At 37.6% G+C, this 15,967-nt stretch overlaps 1 protein-coding gene across 2 annotated transcripts; it reads right to left on the minus strand.

The window, feature by feature from the left end:
* Positions 1-1,448: 1,448 nt before the first annotated feature.
* LOC106070829 (GATA zinc finger domain-containing protein 14-like) lies at positions 1,449-15,224 on the minus strand. 2 transcript variants are annotated; one of them, XM_056024676.1, is made up of 4 exons: positions 15,099-15,224; positions 9,636-11,442; positions 9,449-9,566; positions 1,449-1,714 (listed from the first exon to the last, which is right to left on the minus strand). In XM_056024676.1, coding segments are annotated over exons 1-4 (1,965 nt in total). In that variant the 5' UTR covers positions 15,137-15,224; the 3' UTR covers positions 1,449-1,712. The 2 variants fall into 2 exon arrangements, with proteins under 2 accessions (XP_055880651.1, XP_055880645.1); XM_056024670.1 differs by having other exon boundaries at positions 9,449-11,442.
* Between the last annotated feature and the right edge of the window lie 743 nt (positions 15,225-15,967).

A 15,967-nucleotide genomic window follows, 5' to 3' on the forward strand; every position in this document is an offset into this window, starting at 1 on the left:
CTTGACAGTACTCCGCACTGAACCGTCGTAATGCTCCGTACAGAACCACACCGCTGAACTGTGCTGTAGTCAACCGGACTGTAGTGAACCGGGCTCTGAACCTCCTTTCTGAACCTCGCTGTATTGAGCCCCTTTTCTCGACCGTCTTGACTGCGACACCTCCGCTCTTATATAGGGTCCCTACTGGCCTTCTCGAACCGGACAGAACGCCTCTCGACGTTTCTAGGTGGTGTTATGACATGATTAGGAAGTAGTTATTTGTTTCGGGAATAAGGGGAAAGTTTTAATTAGCGACAAGTGACGTGACAGATCTTTTAAAAATAAGAACGCTCTAAGTGACGCTGAAAGGAAGACGCTTCTTGTAGAATAGTAGACTTGAGTACGACATAATTGACATCGGACGATTCCCTTCTTGAGTATTAAACATATTTGTAGAACAACATGTCAGCGTCGACTACATATTTGATTGTTTCGGCCTTTCGCCGGTGTTACTGAATTAGTTGAGTTCAGCGTTACTTCCAGTCAGATCTACACTAGACATATTGCCAAGCATCAACACCTCGCGGAGGCCTTAACAGTGGTCAGATGACTACAACTCTCGTGACGCTCCTGAGCTCTGTTCACGACGGCGATCCTTCCCGAACCGTCCTGTTGACACTCGACTCGGCTGACCGTCGTAACTCGTCAAGGTTGACCGCTCGTCTAGCGCTGGCCTGGGGCGATTTGCGTCGGCTGACTACACACACACCACTACCCCCATTTGTGCCACCACCAGGTTTATTACAATATGTTCATTTCTGTCTTTGATTAGATTCTCTTTCAGTGATTGGCCAGTCCATTTCTACAAAGCTGTCTGGTAAAAATGTTGAACACGTTATTTCCCCCCACCCCCACCCCATTTCTGGATCAAGTTGAAACTTTGCCCAAATATTTATTGATTAAGACAATACATAAATCAATTAATAAAAAAAAAACAATTATTCAATTAATTACTGGTAATTAATTATTTTTTTAATACCAACTAGGGAAATTAATCCTTCAGTATTCATAGGCTAAATATGTGTGATTTAGTCCCCTTAAATAATTGTTCAAGTGAAATAACTTCTACATTATTGAGAGATATAGTTGTAAGTGTGGAAACCTTCCCCTCAGAAAGGCTGTGGGTTTTTTTAAGTTTTTTTTTTATGTTGTCTTCCCATCGTTTTCTCTGTCTGCCTCTCCTTCTTTCACTGGTTTTGTTCTCTACAGGAAGGTTTCTGCGAGCCCTAAAGATCTCGTGATATGATCTTGCAACTTTTGTTGGCGCTTTTAGATATAGAACAGGTCTCCCATAGTAAGATCTTCTCGACTCCATTCGAAATTGTGCCCTTTGTGCTTAAAGCAGTTGGTGCTGTAAAACTTTTCCGAATGTTAGAGTAATTTTAAAAATAAACTTTGGAAAAATCAAGAATGCTGAAGATATTTTATTATATCATATCATATTACATAGTATTACATTATACTATTACAACATAAGCTTTTCAAGGCTACATTTCATTTTATTTTTATATCAATTGCTATCACATTAAAAAAAAAAAGAGTCCACTTGGGGTATATAGCAAAGCTGAACATTGGGCTTAGTGCTGGACCACTGTTGATCGTCTGCATTCTATCGCCTCCGTCTTCTCTCCCCTGTATTTGCAGACTTCTTACCCTTGGCGATCTGTTCACATTTCTGTGATAGAAAATTATTTTAAAATAAATGTGTATAATGCTAAACTTGTCTCTTGAATAGCAGTCCCCCCCCCCAAATAAGAAAGCAGTCATTAGTTTTTTGTCCAAGTGTCTGTGTCTGTCCTTCTGTAACGTTTAGATGTCATAAGCGCTACAGAAACAAATCCGAGCAACTTTAGGTTTTCTCAAAGTGAGACCCTTTCAGCTTGTTTTAATTAAACTGTAAATCGTTTTTGTTTTTGTTATATAAAAACATAGTTTTCAAAGCTGTCATTCAAAACGTAGACAGTATGCACTGATAGTAGGAATACGTGGTGCGTCTCATGATGTTAATAGTCATTTTTGTTTTTATTGAGATTAATAAATACAGTTTTGTTATTTGTCAAACTAATGATTTCATTTATTTAACTTATTTGTACAATTTTCGCTGAATCATCGACTAAACATTTACTGAAAACCTTTGCATTAGTTGTAAACTAATTGTAAAGTGACAAAAACAACTAAAAAAAAACAGATAGCTAGCAAAGTTTAGATGTTATATTATCACACAAACTCATGCTGCCCTCGACTGATCCGTCCAAAGGAGCCCGGGCATCTGGCCACACTTTTTCATCAATGCATCTATAATAAAGAGATCTGGCCACACCCTGTCATCAATGCATCTATAAAAAAGAGATCTGGACACACTTTGTTATCAATGCATCTATAAAAAAGAAATCTGGCCACACTTTGTTATCAATGCATCTATAATAAAGAAATCTGGCCACTTTTTGTCATTAATGCATCTATAAAAAAGAGATCTGGCCACACTTTGTCATCAATGCATCTATAAAAAAGAAATCTGGCCACACTTTGTCATCAATGCATATTCAAAAAAGAAATCTGGCCACACTTTGTCATCAATGCATCTATAAAAAAGAAATCTGGCCACACTTTGTCATCAATGCATCTACAAAAAAGAAATCTGGCCACACTTTGCTATCAATGCATCTACAAAAAAGAAATCTGGCCACACTTTGCTCTCAATGCATCTATAATAAAGAAACCCTCTTGTATCTTAGCGAACTGAACACTCCATATGTCCTTCAGAGAGCCCTGCGCTCCATGGACTTCTTGTGATGCCACGTTTCTCCCTAAAACGCTACGGTCGGAGGGCTTTTTCAGTGTACGGTCCAAAGGTTCGGAACTTACTCCCCATTGATCTCAGACAGACAACATGCTTAACTGCATTCAAGAAAAACATTAAGACAGATCTGTCAATTTAGCTCTTGCGTTGATGTTTGTAATGTTACAATTATTATATGTTTATTAACAAGGCTCTATAAATTAACATTTTTTAGAGGGGAAGATAGTTTTGTGGTTTATGGCAGCTTATAATTAATAGCTATTAATATTTTGGAACAATGACAGGGTCCGCCGGGGCCGCATGAGTTAGTAAATTAATACAAGCTTTCTTAGTTATCTTATTATTACTGAAGTGATTTTTTAATATCGCGTTCTTGAGATGGTTGAATAGTCTGTTTTATAATAATAATAATAATAATAATAATAATAATCTTTATTGTCCGTATGGAAATTTGTCTTACAATTTGTGCATTACACCAAGTTTCCCACAGTCCTTTCCTTTCCTCTCCATTTTCTTTGAGTCTCATCGTAACTACACCACATTTCTCCATATATCATTTTCTTCTTTTTTTTTACTCCTATTGTATTTTATTGTTTGAAGAAAATGTAAAAGAAGAGCAGATAACTGTGATCAACTTTTAGTGTGAAAGGTCTCAATAGACCATACTTCCGTTTTGAATGACTATGGATGCGCTCAGATGAATTACTGGTTTAAGTTTCTTCCTGAGTCCGAGCAGAATACTGATATATACAGTAGCGGCTTTATGGGTGGCAAGTGAGGCGCCTTATGGGGGCGCCGCGATCGGAGATTTTATTGTCAACAACTTCGAAAACTAAACCAGTTTTCATAAACTAGATTTGTTACTCAATATTTTCCCAGTATCTTTATGATACCAATTACCATTTAAGCTCTTAGCATACATTTTTGGTTTCGTAAGAGGAAGCAACCAATCCAAATCGTTAATTTCTTGTATAAACATCGATGTCAAATCGAACAACGGTCAGTTTTTAGGCTTGGTTGTGAAGCTGGCCAAATTTGACTCAACCATGCAAGAACATCTTCGATGAATTAAGAACGCCAAGGCTCACGACCATGACCTCGAACATAGGATTTAAAATGAGTTTTGTTGATCTGATGGTATCAAAAGTAAAAGCAAAAGCTATTGATCAAATCAAACTTGCTAAATATTTTTCTGTCATCCTTGACTGCACGCCTGATGTTAGTCACAAAGAGCAGATGTCTCTTATATTGCATTTTTTGGACCTATCAGATCCAAAAGTTAAGGTGCTGAAACACTTTATCGAAGTTCTAGATGTTGACAATAGGAAGAGTTTGTCAGAGGCTCTTCTAGCCGTGCTGGAGAACCTTGGTCTGGACATTGCCTATTGCCGTGGCAAGGGATACGAAAATGGTGTAAACATAAAGGGAAAGCACCAAAGAGTTCAAGCGCACAATATTGGCATGAATAGATATGCAAAACTCCCCATGAGACTTCCATAATCTTTACCTTGTCTTAGGAGGCATGGCTTAATGCAACTCTCAAGCATTGACCTTTTTTGATGTCATACAGAGAATCTTTAAAGGTTTTGCAGCGTCACCTGCAAGGTGGAAAGTTTGGAAGAAGCTGTGCCTTTCATGACAACAAAATCACTTTCAAAAATAGTTGGGAGTGGCGCATCGAAAGTTGAAAAAATCTACGCTATCAGAACAGGACATTTCTTAGCTATAGTAGATCAAGTAGTTTCCTCAATGGAAAAAAGATTCTTAAACTTGGGATGCTTCAATCTTTGGATTTCTGTACAACTTGAAGAATCTACGGTGATTTGTTGAAGGGCTGCCGGGATTTTGATAAAATTTTACTTGTGTGCAGAATTGAAGAATTTTCGAGAAATTATTCCTGATATCATCAATGTGTCTTCGGCACATTTGACCCATCTTTTCCCAACATTTGGTGTTGCATACAGAATTATGTTGACAATTCCGGTGTCCTTTGCTTTTCAAAGTAGAAACTTATCAAAAACTATTAACGATCAACAATGTCGCAAACCAGACTGTGCAGTTTAGCAATTTTGTCAATAGAAAGGGAATCAAAATTGGACTACGAGGATCTTACCAACCACTTTGCTCAGCTAAACACCAGAAAAGTGTCGAGACTGAATCGTCTGTGACCGTCTAAGCAACTACTTGGTCAGAGTTAGTTTTATTGCAAGTGCTCTGGTCAGTGGCGTAGCTAGCTATGTGCGGGTGGTGCGGGCCGCACGGGGCATCAAGTGACAAGGGGCATCAAACAAAGGACAATTTAAACTTTCTCAGTAAAAACTGCACAAACTCAAACTATTCTATTTCAAATATAAACGTTTGTTTATTTAGCTAATTTGTTGATATCCTCTATTCTCTCTTAACTTAAATATAAACGAAAGACTAGCCTGAGTTGACAAGGTTTGTTTACATCTCAAATTAACGCTCTTTTAGACGTCCGCGTTACTTTCTTCTAAGGAAAATACTAAACGGCAAAAAAAGTTTTCAGAAATTGATACCATCCCCCCCCACCCAAAAAAAAAACACAACTGTTTAGCTTCCCCTGCAAACTCTTTTCTCCAGATCAAGTATTAGGCTACATCAGCATGAACATGGATTAAACGATAGATGGAGGTTATCACCAAGAACTGAATAGGAAGAAACCAGCAGAACATTCAAACAGCTGGGAGGAAATGTGTAAAGGGCGGTATTCACAGCGATGGTCAAGATTTATTGAAACAAGAAGGAAAAAATTGAAACCCTACATACAGAGACTCTTGGACATCATTTGTTTTGCTCTCCAATCAGAACCTGGCACTCTTGGGCATCACGAACAATTTGAAGAAGAATTGGAAGAACAAAAATGAAGGCATTTTGTTGGAGTTAGTGATATTACTATCCTAGTGGACTCCACTCCTGAATGAACATTGGGTTCGAACCAAACTTACAAAAATACATAAGAATTTATTGTAATTATGGGTGGTCATGGAAATAGATCATACAACAATTAAAACTAGCCATCTATTTTTCGATTATTTTCGATTGTATACCTGGCAACTAAAAGTTGGACCTACCTTCCAACATTGATGGTAATGGATAACGATGAGTCTTTCATGGGTTTCATCGACACTAAGAATAAACATGCCTATGGAATCTCTGTGGTTATTTTAGAAAAACTACGTTCGTATGGCTCAGAAATAATGGACTGCGGAGGTCAAGACTTTGCTATTTGCTGTTCTCATGAAAGTTCAGCACTAGGATGTCCAAATCTCTAAATCTGGCAGAATTTAAGCTGCTGAAGCTGAAGTCGATATAGTTCTATTTTTCGATATACTCTACCATTAATAGAGGACCTCACTAAAGCCAGTATTACCTTTGCTGAAAGCATATGCTCAGACCTAGGGATTAGTGCAAAACCTCTTCGTATTGGCCACAAGAAAAAGATGCCTAGCGAAATAAATGAAGATTCTGTATTGACACACAAGAAAGAGATATCGAGGGAAATGTATTCTCTGTTGTACCGGTCTGTTTAAGAGATTATCACAAAAATAAAGCACCTTATGATGAGGCTGAAAAATTGATTTTTGTCACCATCCCAACTTTTGGATCCTCAGATTGAAACAAATCTTGAATGCTCCTAACGACATTAACAAAATTTAATTTCGTCTGGAGCGATAGAGGCTTCAACGACTTATCAAAGTTTCTTCAGAAGTACCAAATGTTTCAAAACAAAAACCTGGTGAGCTCGAGTTGAAAAAACATCGCCTTTATAGCTCAGTCCACAATATCGTGATCTTGATTCGCATCTATGTGACGTTTGTGTCTACATACACATAGAAGTTTGTTTAAAACCAAAGTTGATCAAGAATTATTTGCAACTTACGATGACTAAATAACGACTGACTTAATTGGACATTTCATTTATTATCCACGAATTTCCGGGGGGAAAAAAATAATTTCGCCAGCCAATTAAACACGTAGAATTCATTGGAAGCATTTTTTGTCTTTGTTAGATTAATTTTTTGTGAATTAACAACAGTTATTTTCTGGGGGTGGGGAGTCTTCGTTTTGCTGTTATGTTGTTTTTTTTTAGGGCATCATGAGGAGCTCCCGCACAGGGCATCAAATACCCTAGCTACTCCACTGGCTCTGGTTCTCCTCCGTAACTTAGCTACTTTCCGAAATTATTATTATCTAGTTTGTTGATTTGTCATGTAAAATGTTTCTGAATCATTAATTACGTTTATTAACCTTAAAGGCAAAATCTTTAATGTAGAGCAATTACAATACAGTATTTAATGTTCTCTAGCGGCTAATATTAGGCCAACAGTACCTACGTAATCTGTTTTGGAACAAAAATAATGCCCACAGCGTTAGAGGCGAATACAGTTTATTGTTGTATTACAGCGTTAGAGGCGAATATAGTTTATTGTTGTATTACAGCGTTAGAGGCGAATATAGTTTATTGTTGTATTACAGCGTTAGAGGCGAATATAGTTTATTGTTGTATTACAGCGTTAGAGGCGAATATAGTTTATTGTTGTATTACAGCGTTAGAGGAGAATATAGTTTATTGTTGTATTACAGCGTTAGAGGAGAATATAGTTTATTGTTGTATTACAGCGTTAGAGGCGAATATAGTTTATTGTTGTATTACAGCGTTAGAGGCGAATATAGTTTATTGTTGTATTACAGCGTTAGAGGCGAATATAGTTTATTGTTGTATTACAGCGTTAGAGGAGAATATAGTTTATTGTTGTATTACAGCGTTAGAGGAGAATATAGTTTATTGTTGTATTACAGCGTTAGAGGCGAATATAGTTTATTGTTGTATTACAGCGTTAGAGGAGAATATAGTTTATTGTTGTATTACAGCGTTAGAGGAGAATATAGTTTATTGTTGTATTACAGCGTTACGCTCGCCCAGGGCCCTGCGCACTGCTAAGGCCGCCCCAGGTTATATATATATATATATATATATATATATATATATATATATATATATTTATATATATGTTTATATTTATATTTATATATATGCCTATAGTCACACACACACACACACACATATCTGTCTTCGGTTCTGAACAGGATAACGTTAAGAAAGAGTGAAGTGCAGTATTTTATGTGGCTACGCTGACCGAACTTTGACATATATATTTTGCTATACTAAACGCAGACAAAACTGTTATCTGACGTTGGCCGATTTTAGTGATAATAATATCCCATTTTACAAATATGACTGAAAAACAAAAGCTTCAAAGAAAATAGTAAATTGAATCTTGTAAGTCCTGAGAAACGGTTTGGTAGCAATCCTGTTGAAATTATTTCCGTTTGTTGATTTTTGTTTTCAAAATGCCCGATAAATGAGCGATAAAACGACACATCTGAAAGAGCGAACATTCAAAGGGAAACAACCACACAATTATGTGAACACTTATAAAGTCCTTGATTACGCCCTTGTTGTAAATCTAAGTATCTTAAGTTCAATGTAGATGGTCATATCATGGATGTCGTTATTGAATACGAATTTCACTTTCTTCCACCAAGGCTCTGTGAATGAGTTCAGATCAAGGCACTACAGAAATGCGATCTTGTAAAGGTACAGAACCGGAAACACAGAAGTCCTACGGGTCACTTGGTGACTCTTTAAATGTTAGGCAGTACGTATGAACAGAATGACTAACTCACTTTCATGTTGAAATCTGTCCAATTGAAACCCTATTTGTGAATGAGCTTTGTTTTCTTTCAAAAGTATGAATCTTAATCGTAGCAGTGCTAGAGATTGACAGTAAGTTCATGTGAAATAATTATAATATTACTATTACTACTAATGCAAGAGTCGTTATGAAGGAAGTCATTCTTTTCTATGACAGAATTCACGGAACTGATTTTGGGAATTGATCTATTGAATTAGATTTCTTGATACATGATGTTTGTTGCTGTTGTTTTTGTATAAATAATTCACAATTAATAATTGCAATGGAGGCGCAGTGGCTGAGTGATAAAGCGTTTGGCGTCCGAACCGTAGGGCCCCAGGTTAAAATCATGGTAGACTGATTTATTTTTTTTTTGGTATCATTAGGGCGCATCTGAGTCCACCCAGATCTAACCTGACATTAGTATGAATTTGGGACAAGTAAAGTGCTTATTCGTTGTGCTGGCCACATGATACCCTCGTTAAACGCAGTCCACAGAAACATGACCATTACCTCATTTTGCCCCATAGATCGCAAGGTCTGAAAGGGTAACTTTACTTTTAATCATTGGAATGAAAAAGATGGTGCTGTGGCAGTTTGCGTAACCAGATCCCTCCACTTTTCCAGAGAGAGAGAGAGGGAGAGAGAGAGAGAGAGGGCTGTAACGATATGGCTGCAAAAGACTTATGTACTTTTATTTATAAAAAACAGCTTGAAATCATTTTCAACCTGCGTGTTACTTCTAAATGCTAAAAAAAACACCCTAGAATGATCAAAATCGATGATAGTAAGTTGCACTATAGAAAAAAAAGTTCTGCCAAACTTTAAAATATTACTGATATTAAAAGTAGTATTATTAATAAAAATAGTAATTTTAAAATTATCTACTTACAAACACCAACTGTGAAATAGTTGTTTTGTGTTTTGTACTGGTTACTTCCCTTGAATTGGTTGCTGTTTGTCTGATACTGGTTGCTGTTAGCCTGGACATTGTATTGGTTGCTGTTAGCCTGGTTACTTTTAGCCTGGTCGTTGTATTGGTTCGTGCTAGGCTGGACATTGTATTGGTTGCTGTTAGCCTGGTTACTGTTAATTTGGGCAATGAATTGGTTGGTGTTTGCCTGGACAGTATATTGGTTGGTGTTAGGCTGGGCAGGGTATTGGTTGGTGTTGGGCTGGGCAGGGTATTGGTTGGTGTTTGCCTGGGCAGGGTATTGGTTGGTGTTTGCCTGGGCAGTGTACTGGTTGGTGTTGGGCTGGGCAGTGTATTGGTTGGTATTAGGCTGGGCAGGGTATTGGTTGGTGTTTGCCTGGGCAGTGTACTGGTTGGTGTTGGGCTGGGCAGTGTATTGGTTGTTAGACTGGGCAGTGTTTTGATTGCTGTTAGCCTGGTTACTGTTAGCCTGAGCATTGTATTGGTTGGTATTAGGCTGGGCAGGGTATTGGTTGGTGTTGGGCTGGGAAGGGTATTGGTTGGTGTTGGGTTGGGCAGGGTATTGGTTGGAGTTAGGCTGGGCAGGGTATTGCTTGGTGTTGGGTTGGGCAGGGTATTGGTTGGAGTTAGGCTGGGCAGGGTATTGCTTGGTGTTGGGTTGGGCAGGATATTGGTTCGTGCTAGGTAGTGCATTGTTTTTGTTACTGTCAGTCTTGGTATTGTATTGGTCAGTGTTGCTAACTGCGTTGTTTTGGTTTGTGTTTGAGCTTTGATTTTCGTTAAATTTGGTAAAATACACGCTGTTATACAGAATAATATTGCTGTCTTCAGCTTCTTGGCTTTTCTCAGCGTTGTTTTGGTTGATGTTAGTATTGTATTGGTTGCTGTTGGCATTGTCTTTCTGTTTGCTGACAGCTTTGTATGGATTACTATTGGAGTTATATTGATTGCTGTTGGCATTGTCTTGCAGTATGTTTTCAGCGTTATACTGATTGCTGTTGGCATTGTCTTGCTGTTTACTGTTGACGTTGTATTGATTATTGTTGCCATTGTACTGATTGCTGTTGGCATTGTCTTGCTGTTTACTGTTGACGTTGTATTGATTATTGTTGCCATTGTACTGATTGCTGTTGGCATTGTCTTGCTGTTTACTGTTGACGTTGTATTGATTATTGTTGCCATTGTACTGATTGCTGTTGGCATTGTCTTGCTGTTTACTGTTGACGTTGTATTGATTATTGTTGCCATTGTACTGATTGCTGTTGGCATTGTCTTGCTGTTTACTGTTGACGTTGTATTGATTATTGTTGCCATTGTACTGATTGCTGTTGGCATTGTCTTGCTGTTTACTGTTGACGTTGTATTGATTATTGTTGCCATTGTACTGATTGCTGTTGGCATTGTCTTGCTGTTTACTGTTGACGTTGTATTGATTATTGTTGCCATTGTACTGATTGCTGTTGGCATTGTCTTGCTGTTTACTGTTGACGTTGTATTGATTATTGTTGCCATTGTACTGATTGCTGTTGGCATTGTCTTGCTGTTTACTGTTGACGTTGTATTGATTATTGTTGCCATTGTACTGATTGCTGTTGGCATTGTCTTGCTGTTTACTGTTGACGTTGTATTGATTATTGTTGCCATTGTACTGATTGCTGTTGGCATTGTCTTGCGGATTACTGTCAGTGTTATATTGATTGCTCTCGACGCTGTATTGATTGCTGTTGGCGTCATATTGATTGCTGTTGTCGTTGTACTGCTGTTTGTTGTAAGCGCTGTTTACTGCGTAGTTTGATCCTTTAGGATCGAAGTAGAGTCCACTTCTATACTGTCCGTTGTTGGCGTACTGCTGATCACCGTATAGACTGACCACTCTTGCAGCAACAATGGTCAGCATAGCACAGGTCATGATGAGTTGAAATGGAACCATTTTTTGTCTGTGTGTGATTTTCCTGCAATTAAAAGTACGGACAGAAATAGTTATTTGATATAATATTATTTTGGTGATCGATGCCAAATCTTTGTCAAATAAATAAAAACTAGTTTTGACTTTCTAAATGATCAAGACAAGATTTTTCTGCTTTACAATTACCAAAATAATAGCAATGTCTTCGACTATCAAGATCCAGAAATATAGAATCCCCCTTTGTGTCAGGATTTTGTGATGTTACCATCACAAAAGAGATACAAGACACCGATAGCAAAGACAGACACAAAGTCTCTTTTGTTCCCCTGGCAATCAAATCATTAAATAGGAACAATCTGGTATAAACTTTGTCACATGTAAATTATGAGTGAGTCTGGTGTGAATGTACATTTTGGTTTGTTATAGTTATAATGTTTTTTGTTTGGTGTAATGCACAAATTGTAAGATATATTTCTATACGGACAATAAAGATTATTATTATTATTATTATGTTAGAAATGAACGAGTAGTCATTCTCTGGCGCTGCCAGGGTCGAGTTTCGCTAAAGAGAAACAAAATTCATCGTAGTCCCTTTAACAGTTTCCACTGAGGAATTTTCTGGTGATGTGGCAGGTCTGCAGCAGTACCGCCCTCTGACAGGCAACGAAGATGTTCCTAGGAGTGTTAAGGGCCTTGAAGGTGTCTGTGAGGTCAGTTGTTATTATCCCCTCGGTTGATATAACAATGGGGTATATTGTTATTTTGGACAATTTCCATAGACGCTTAATCTCCAAGCCTAGGTTCCCATATTTTCTTTGTTTTTCTATCTCAGTTTTTCTTAAATTATGAGACAGTGGTACGGCGATATCGAAAATGGTAGCGTTTTTTTCTTTTTTATCGATGAACAGCAGATCCGGGCGATTGCAATCTACCGTTTTGTCGGTCAGAATAGGCCTATCCCAGTACAGCAGATGTTCAGTAGACTCGAGAACCTCTTGCGGAGAGTATTTATAATAAGGGGGAATGTCCTTACCGATCAATTTGTACGTGAAAGCCAGGTGTTGGTGTATTAACTTTGCAACTTGGTTATGGCGACCTAGGTAGGCTGATTCTGATAGGGCTGGACATCCTGCCATAATGTGTTCAATCGACTCGCCCACATTTCCACATTTTCGGCATTTGTCGACAACATTGAGTTTCAGGATATGCTTCTCGTAATTTTTTGTCCTGATTACTCTGTCCTGTATTGCTGTAACAAAGCCTTCTGTTTCAGGGTAGAGATGACCTGCTTTGAGCCATGTTAAGGAAGCAGCCTTGTCGATGTTCTCCCCATGTAATGAAGATGAAGCCGGAAATTTTCCGTGGAGTGTTTTTTCTTCCCATTGGCGAATCTCATGCCCTACGTCGTCCAAACCGACATTGACATCAGCATTGTGTAGGTTGTTATTATTATTATTATTATTATGAAGATTAAGGAGGAACGCAGTGTTCTACTTTACCAAGCAGACCCAGTGGCGACTTACATATTTTTTCACATCTGACCCAGACAAAGCCGTTTTCCGACGGGACCCTATTAAAGTTTCCTAGACATCATCTGCGCATGTCTTCTAAAAAAAGCTTTCTTCTGGGCCTCGAATGTGTTGACCATGGTCTTCGTGAGAGCTCTTCAACAAGATTACAAAAAAAGAGTGTGTTTTCAAGTTTGCACATTAACTCTGATACAGTCCCCGAAGTGGACCTACTCCCATCGGGCTATGGTCGTCTGTTTGGTAACCAATGCAAATGAAAAGGTAGGTTTCAATATTTTCAGCACGAATATTAGACACTTCGAAGTACACATTTTCAACAACTTTCATACAAAATAAATGTATTAAGGTTGAAAGTGTTGCCGATTTGGTTATTTTGTCTTGCTGACTCTTAGTAGTAGTACATTGTTAATAATCAAAAGTATGTCTACAAAGCTCTTTAAACACTTCCAGAAGTACTGGAGAGACAGAGAACAGGATTCTTCGATACAATGTGCTGGATATTAAACCAAGTTGCAAGCAAGATAAGAGACGTCTGGCAGACAAGTTGTATGTTGTATGATAGTAGGATACTAGTGGATCTACTGCGTGCATTACATAGAAATGGACTTTGTGACAGTTGATTTGTGAATCTGACAACATGTGGCCAATATGGAACTAGTACAACATGTTTGTACATTTTTCACGTGACGTCTAGGAACATTATTATTGATGATAGGTCCAAAATATTTATTGTGAAATATGCTCTCATGCATGTGCGAATTTAATTTTAAAATATATTCAATAATTGCTTAAATATGAATATAAAAAATAAGAAAATATATGTTAGCGCCATTTTTTCATGTGTGCTATTTCGTCGACTCCAAAGCGTGAGATTGTATAGACATGTTATTGTAGTGATTTAGATTATGTTTAAACAAATATTATTACTAAAGTCTAGTACATTATTGTATCTCGTATCAACTTGATTTTGTCTATATTTTAATAAAAAGTTCTATTGAGTATTGTTCACATGGAAGTTATTTCAAGTTGTATTAGTTTAGATGTGCTACGCCAACGGCGGTTTTATCGTCTACCAGCAGTTTGGTGCTTCAAGTCAACGAACGCCACAAAACCTCTAATGTATTTTGACTCTTGCAGTGGGATAAAGTATTAATATACGTTTTTTTCCAAAACGCTAATCGTAATATCCCTGCTGAAAATAAGTTAGATCTTTTAAAAGTGTTGTTATTTGAGAAATCTATATAGAGACAATTACATTAAAATGGTAAATTATGTTGTTATTGTTTTTTTTCAGTTCTCCAAACATGTTAACAATAATTTCCGAATCTCAGCCTTCAGTGAAGACACGCATGTATAAGAATGTTTACCGTAATATCTAGAGTCTAGACTCTAGGCTCTAGCATTATTACTATGAATATCCCACTAGTCAGCTTTGTCTAAAACCTCTTTAAAAAAATCCCTGCAACTCGTAGACAAACTGGCACTGGCAGAGATATTACTTGATGCAGAACTATTAACTGCTGATTTCAATGCAGTCGTATCGTTGACTAAGTCTCTGGGTGTTTCCAACGTAGATGATCAATTTTAGTGGTGTTGAGAAGTCTTTAGGTTTGCCTGGTTTACCACGTGACTACCATTTTGCAATGCTCTCAAGCTGTTTTAGAGTTGTCCATTGTTTTGACATCAAAATACAGCCATAGAAGTGATGACTTTTTATCAGCCATTATGGTGCTGTCCAATTTACTAAAGACCCTTACTCGTCGACATAGCACGTTCAACTGTATTACTGGCCTGTTTCACCGCCAATTGGGTTACAATATTATTGTTGGACTTTCGCCTGTCTTATTTCGGTATTTGACTTATCCGCACAAGACACATGGCGGTATCGCCTAGCAATATTAAAAGAAGTATAGTTACTTCTGTGTACTCTTCACTATCTGGGCAACTATCCTGCAGTGGTATTCGACCGGAGCCAAATATGGCCGGATAGTGAAAAATGGCCAGTGCACCCCTAGTCTAGATCAACCTTGTAAAAGTAAATAAATGTTACAATTAGGCGTAGACTCACTACATACATAGTCTGTAAGTGACACTTATAATGAAATATATTAATGAATATGTTATCTCCACACATTGGTCCACACAAAACATAATAGCTATGTAGTGTACTCACCTCAAGTCACAGCAAAATACAAAACTAGCGCCAGCCATTGTATTTTCAAAATTTTTACTATTTATAATAGTTAAATTGTCTGATAGCAATCATTTAATCACACCCTGATTATCGACATTGTATCTATTCATGCTAAAGTCTAAATGCTGCCTCCTTGACATAGACTAATGTAAGAATTATTTCTTGGTGGGCAAAGGGAAACAGATGTTGACCTGTTTCTCAAGCTGAAAACTGCCTCAGCTATCAAGATCTGAAAGATATAGCCTCACAAGGTATGATATGTATCTAACTTGGAGTTCAATCACCTGAACTTTAAAACAAATATAGCAAACTAGTTGACCGGCGGCGTAGCATACGCTGCTATTTTGCAGGCCCGGCCTTAGAAAAACTTTTTAATGAAAAACTAACTGTCTTTATCCTTCTTGAACCTTCATTACATAAATCTAGATTCCAAACATTTCAAATAATTTTACAAAGAAAAAAAAGAAAAAATATCGCTCCCCCAGACCTCAGCTGGTATAAGGGAACACCAACGAAAGTTGTTGTTTTTTTTTTTTTTGGTTGGGGGGGAGCGGGGGGTAGGGGCTCAACTGGTAAAAGTTTGAGAACCACTGATGTAGAGTGTCATAGAAAACAGAGAAGAAAACTAGAGAAGTGATTTCTTACATTTTGATGGCACTCACTCATCACGACGATTATCTTGGGTTAAACTGATGAATGACGATGCTGAAAAACTGACTGACTGTCTTTATGGTTCGTTACCGTGTGTGAAGCACTCAACATATATGCATGAAGATATGAATGTGTATCATCCTCTGATGTAGTAATAGGTATTGCCCCATTATGTATGGAGATCTGCTTCTCTTTTT

The sequence above is a fragment of the Biomphalaria glabrata genome, chromosome 1, assembly GCF_947242115.1.
Source record: "Biomphalaria glabrata chromosome 1, xgBioGlab47.1, whole genome shotgun sequence".
NCBI lineage: Eukaryota > Metazoa > Mollusca > Gastropoda > Planorbidae > Biomphalaria > Biomphalaria glabrata.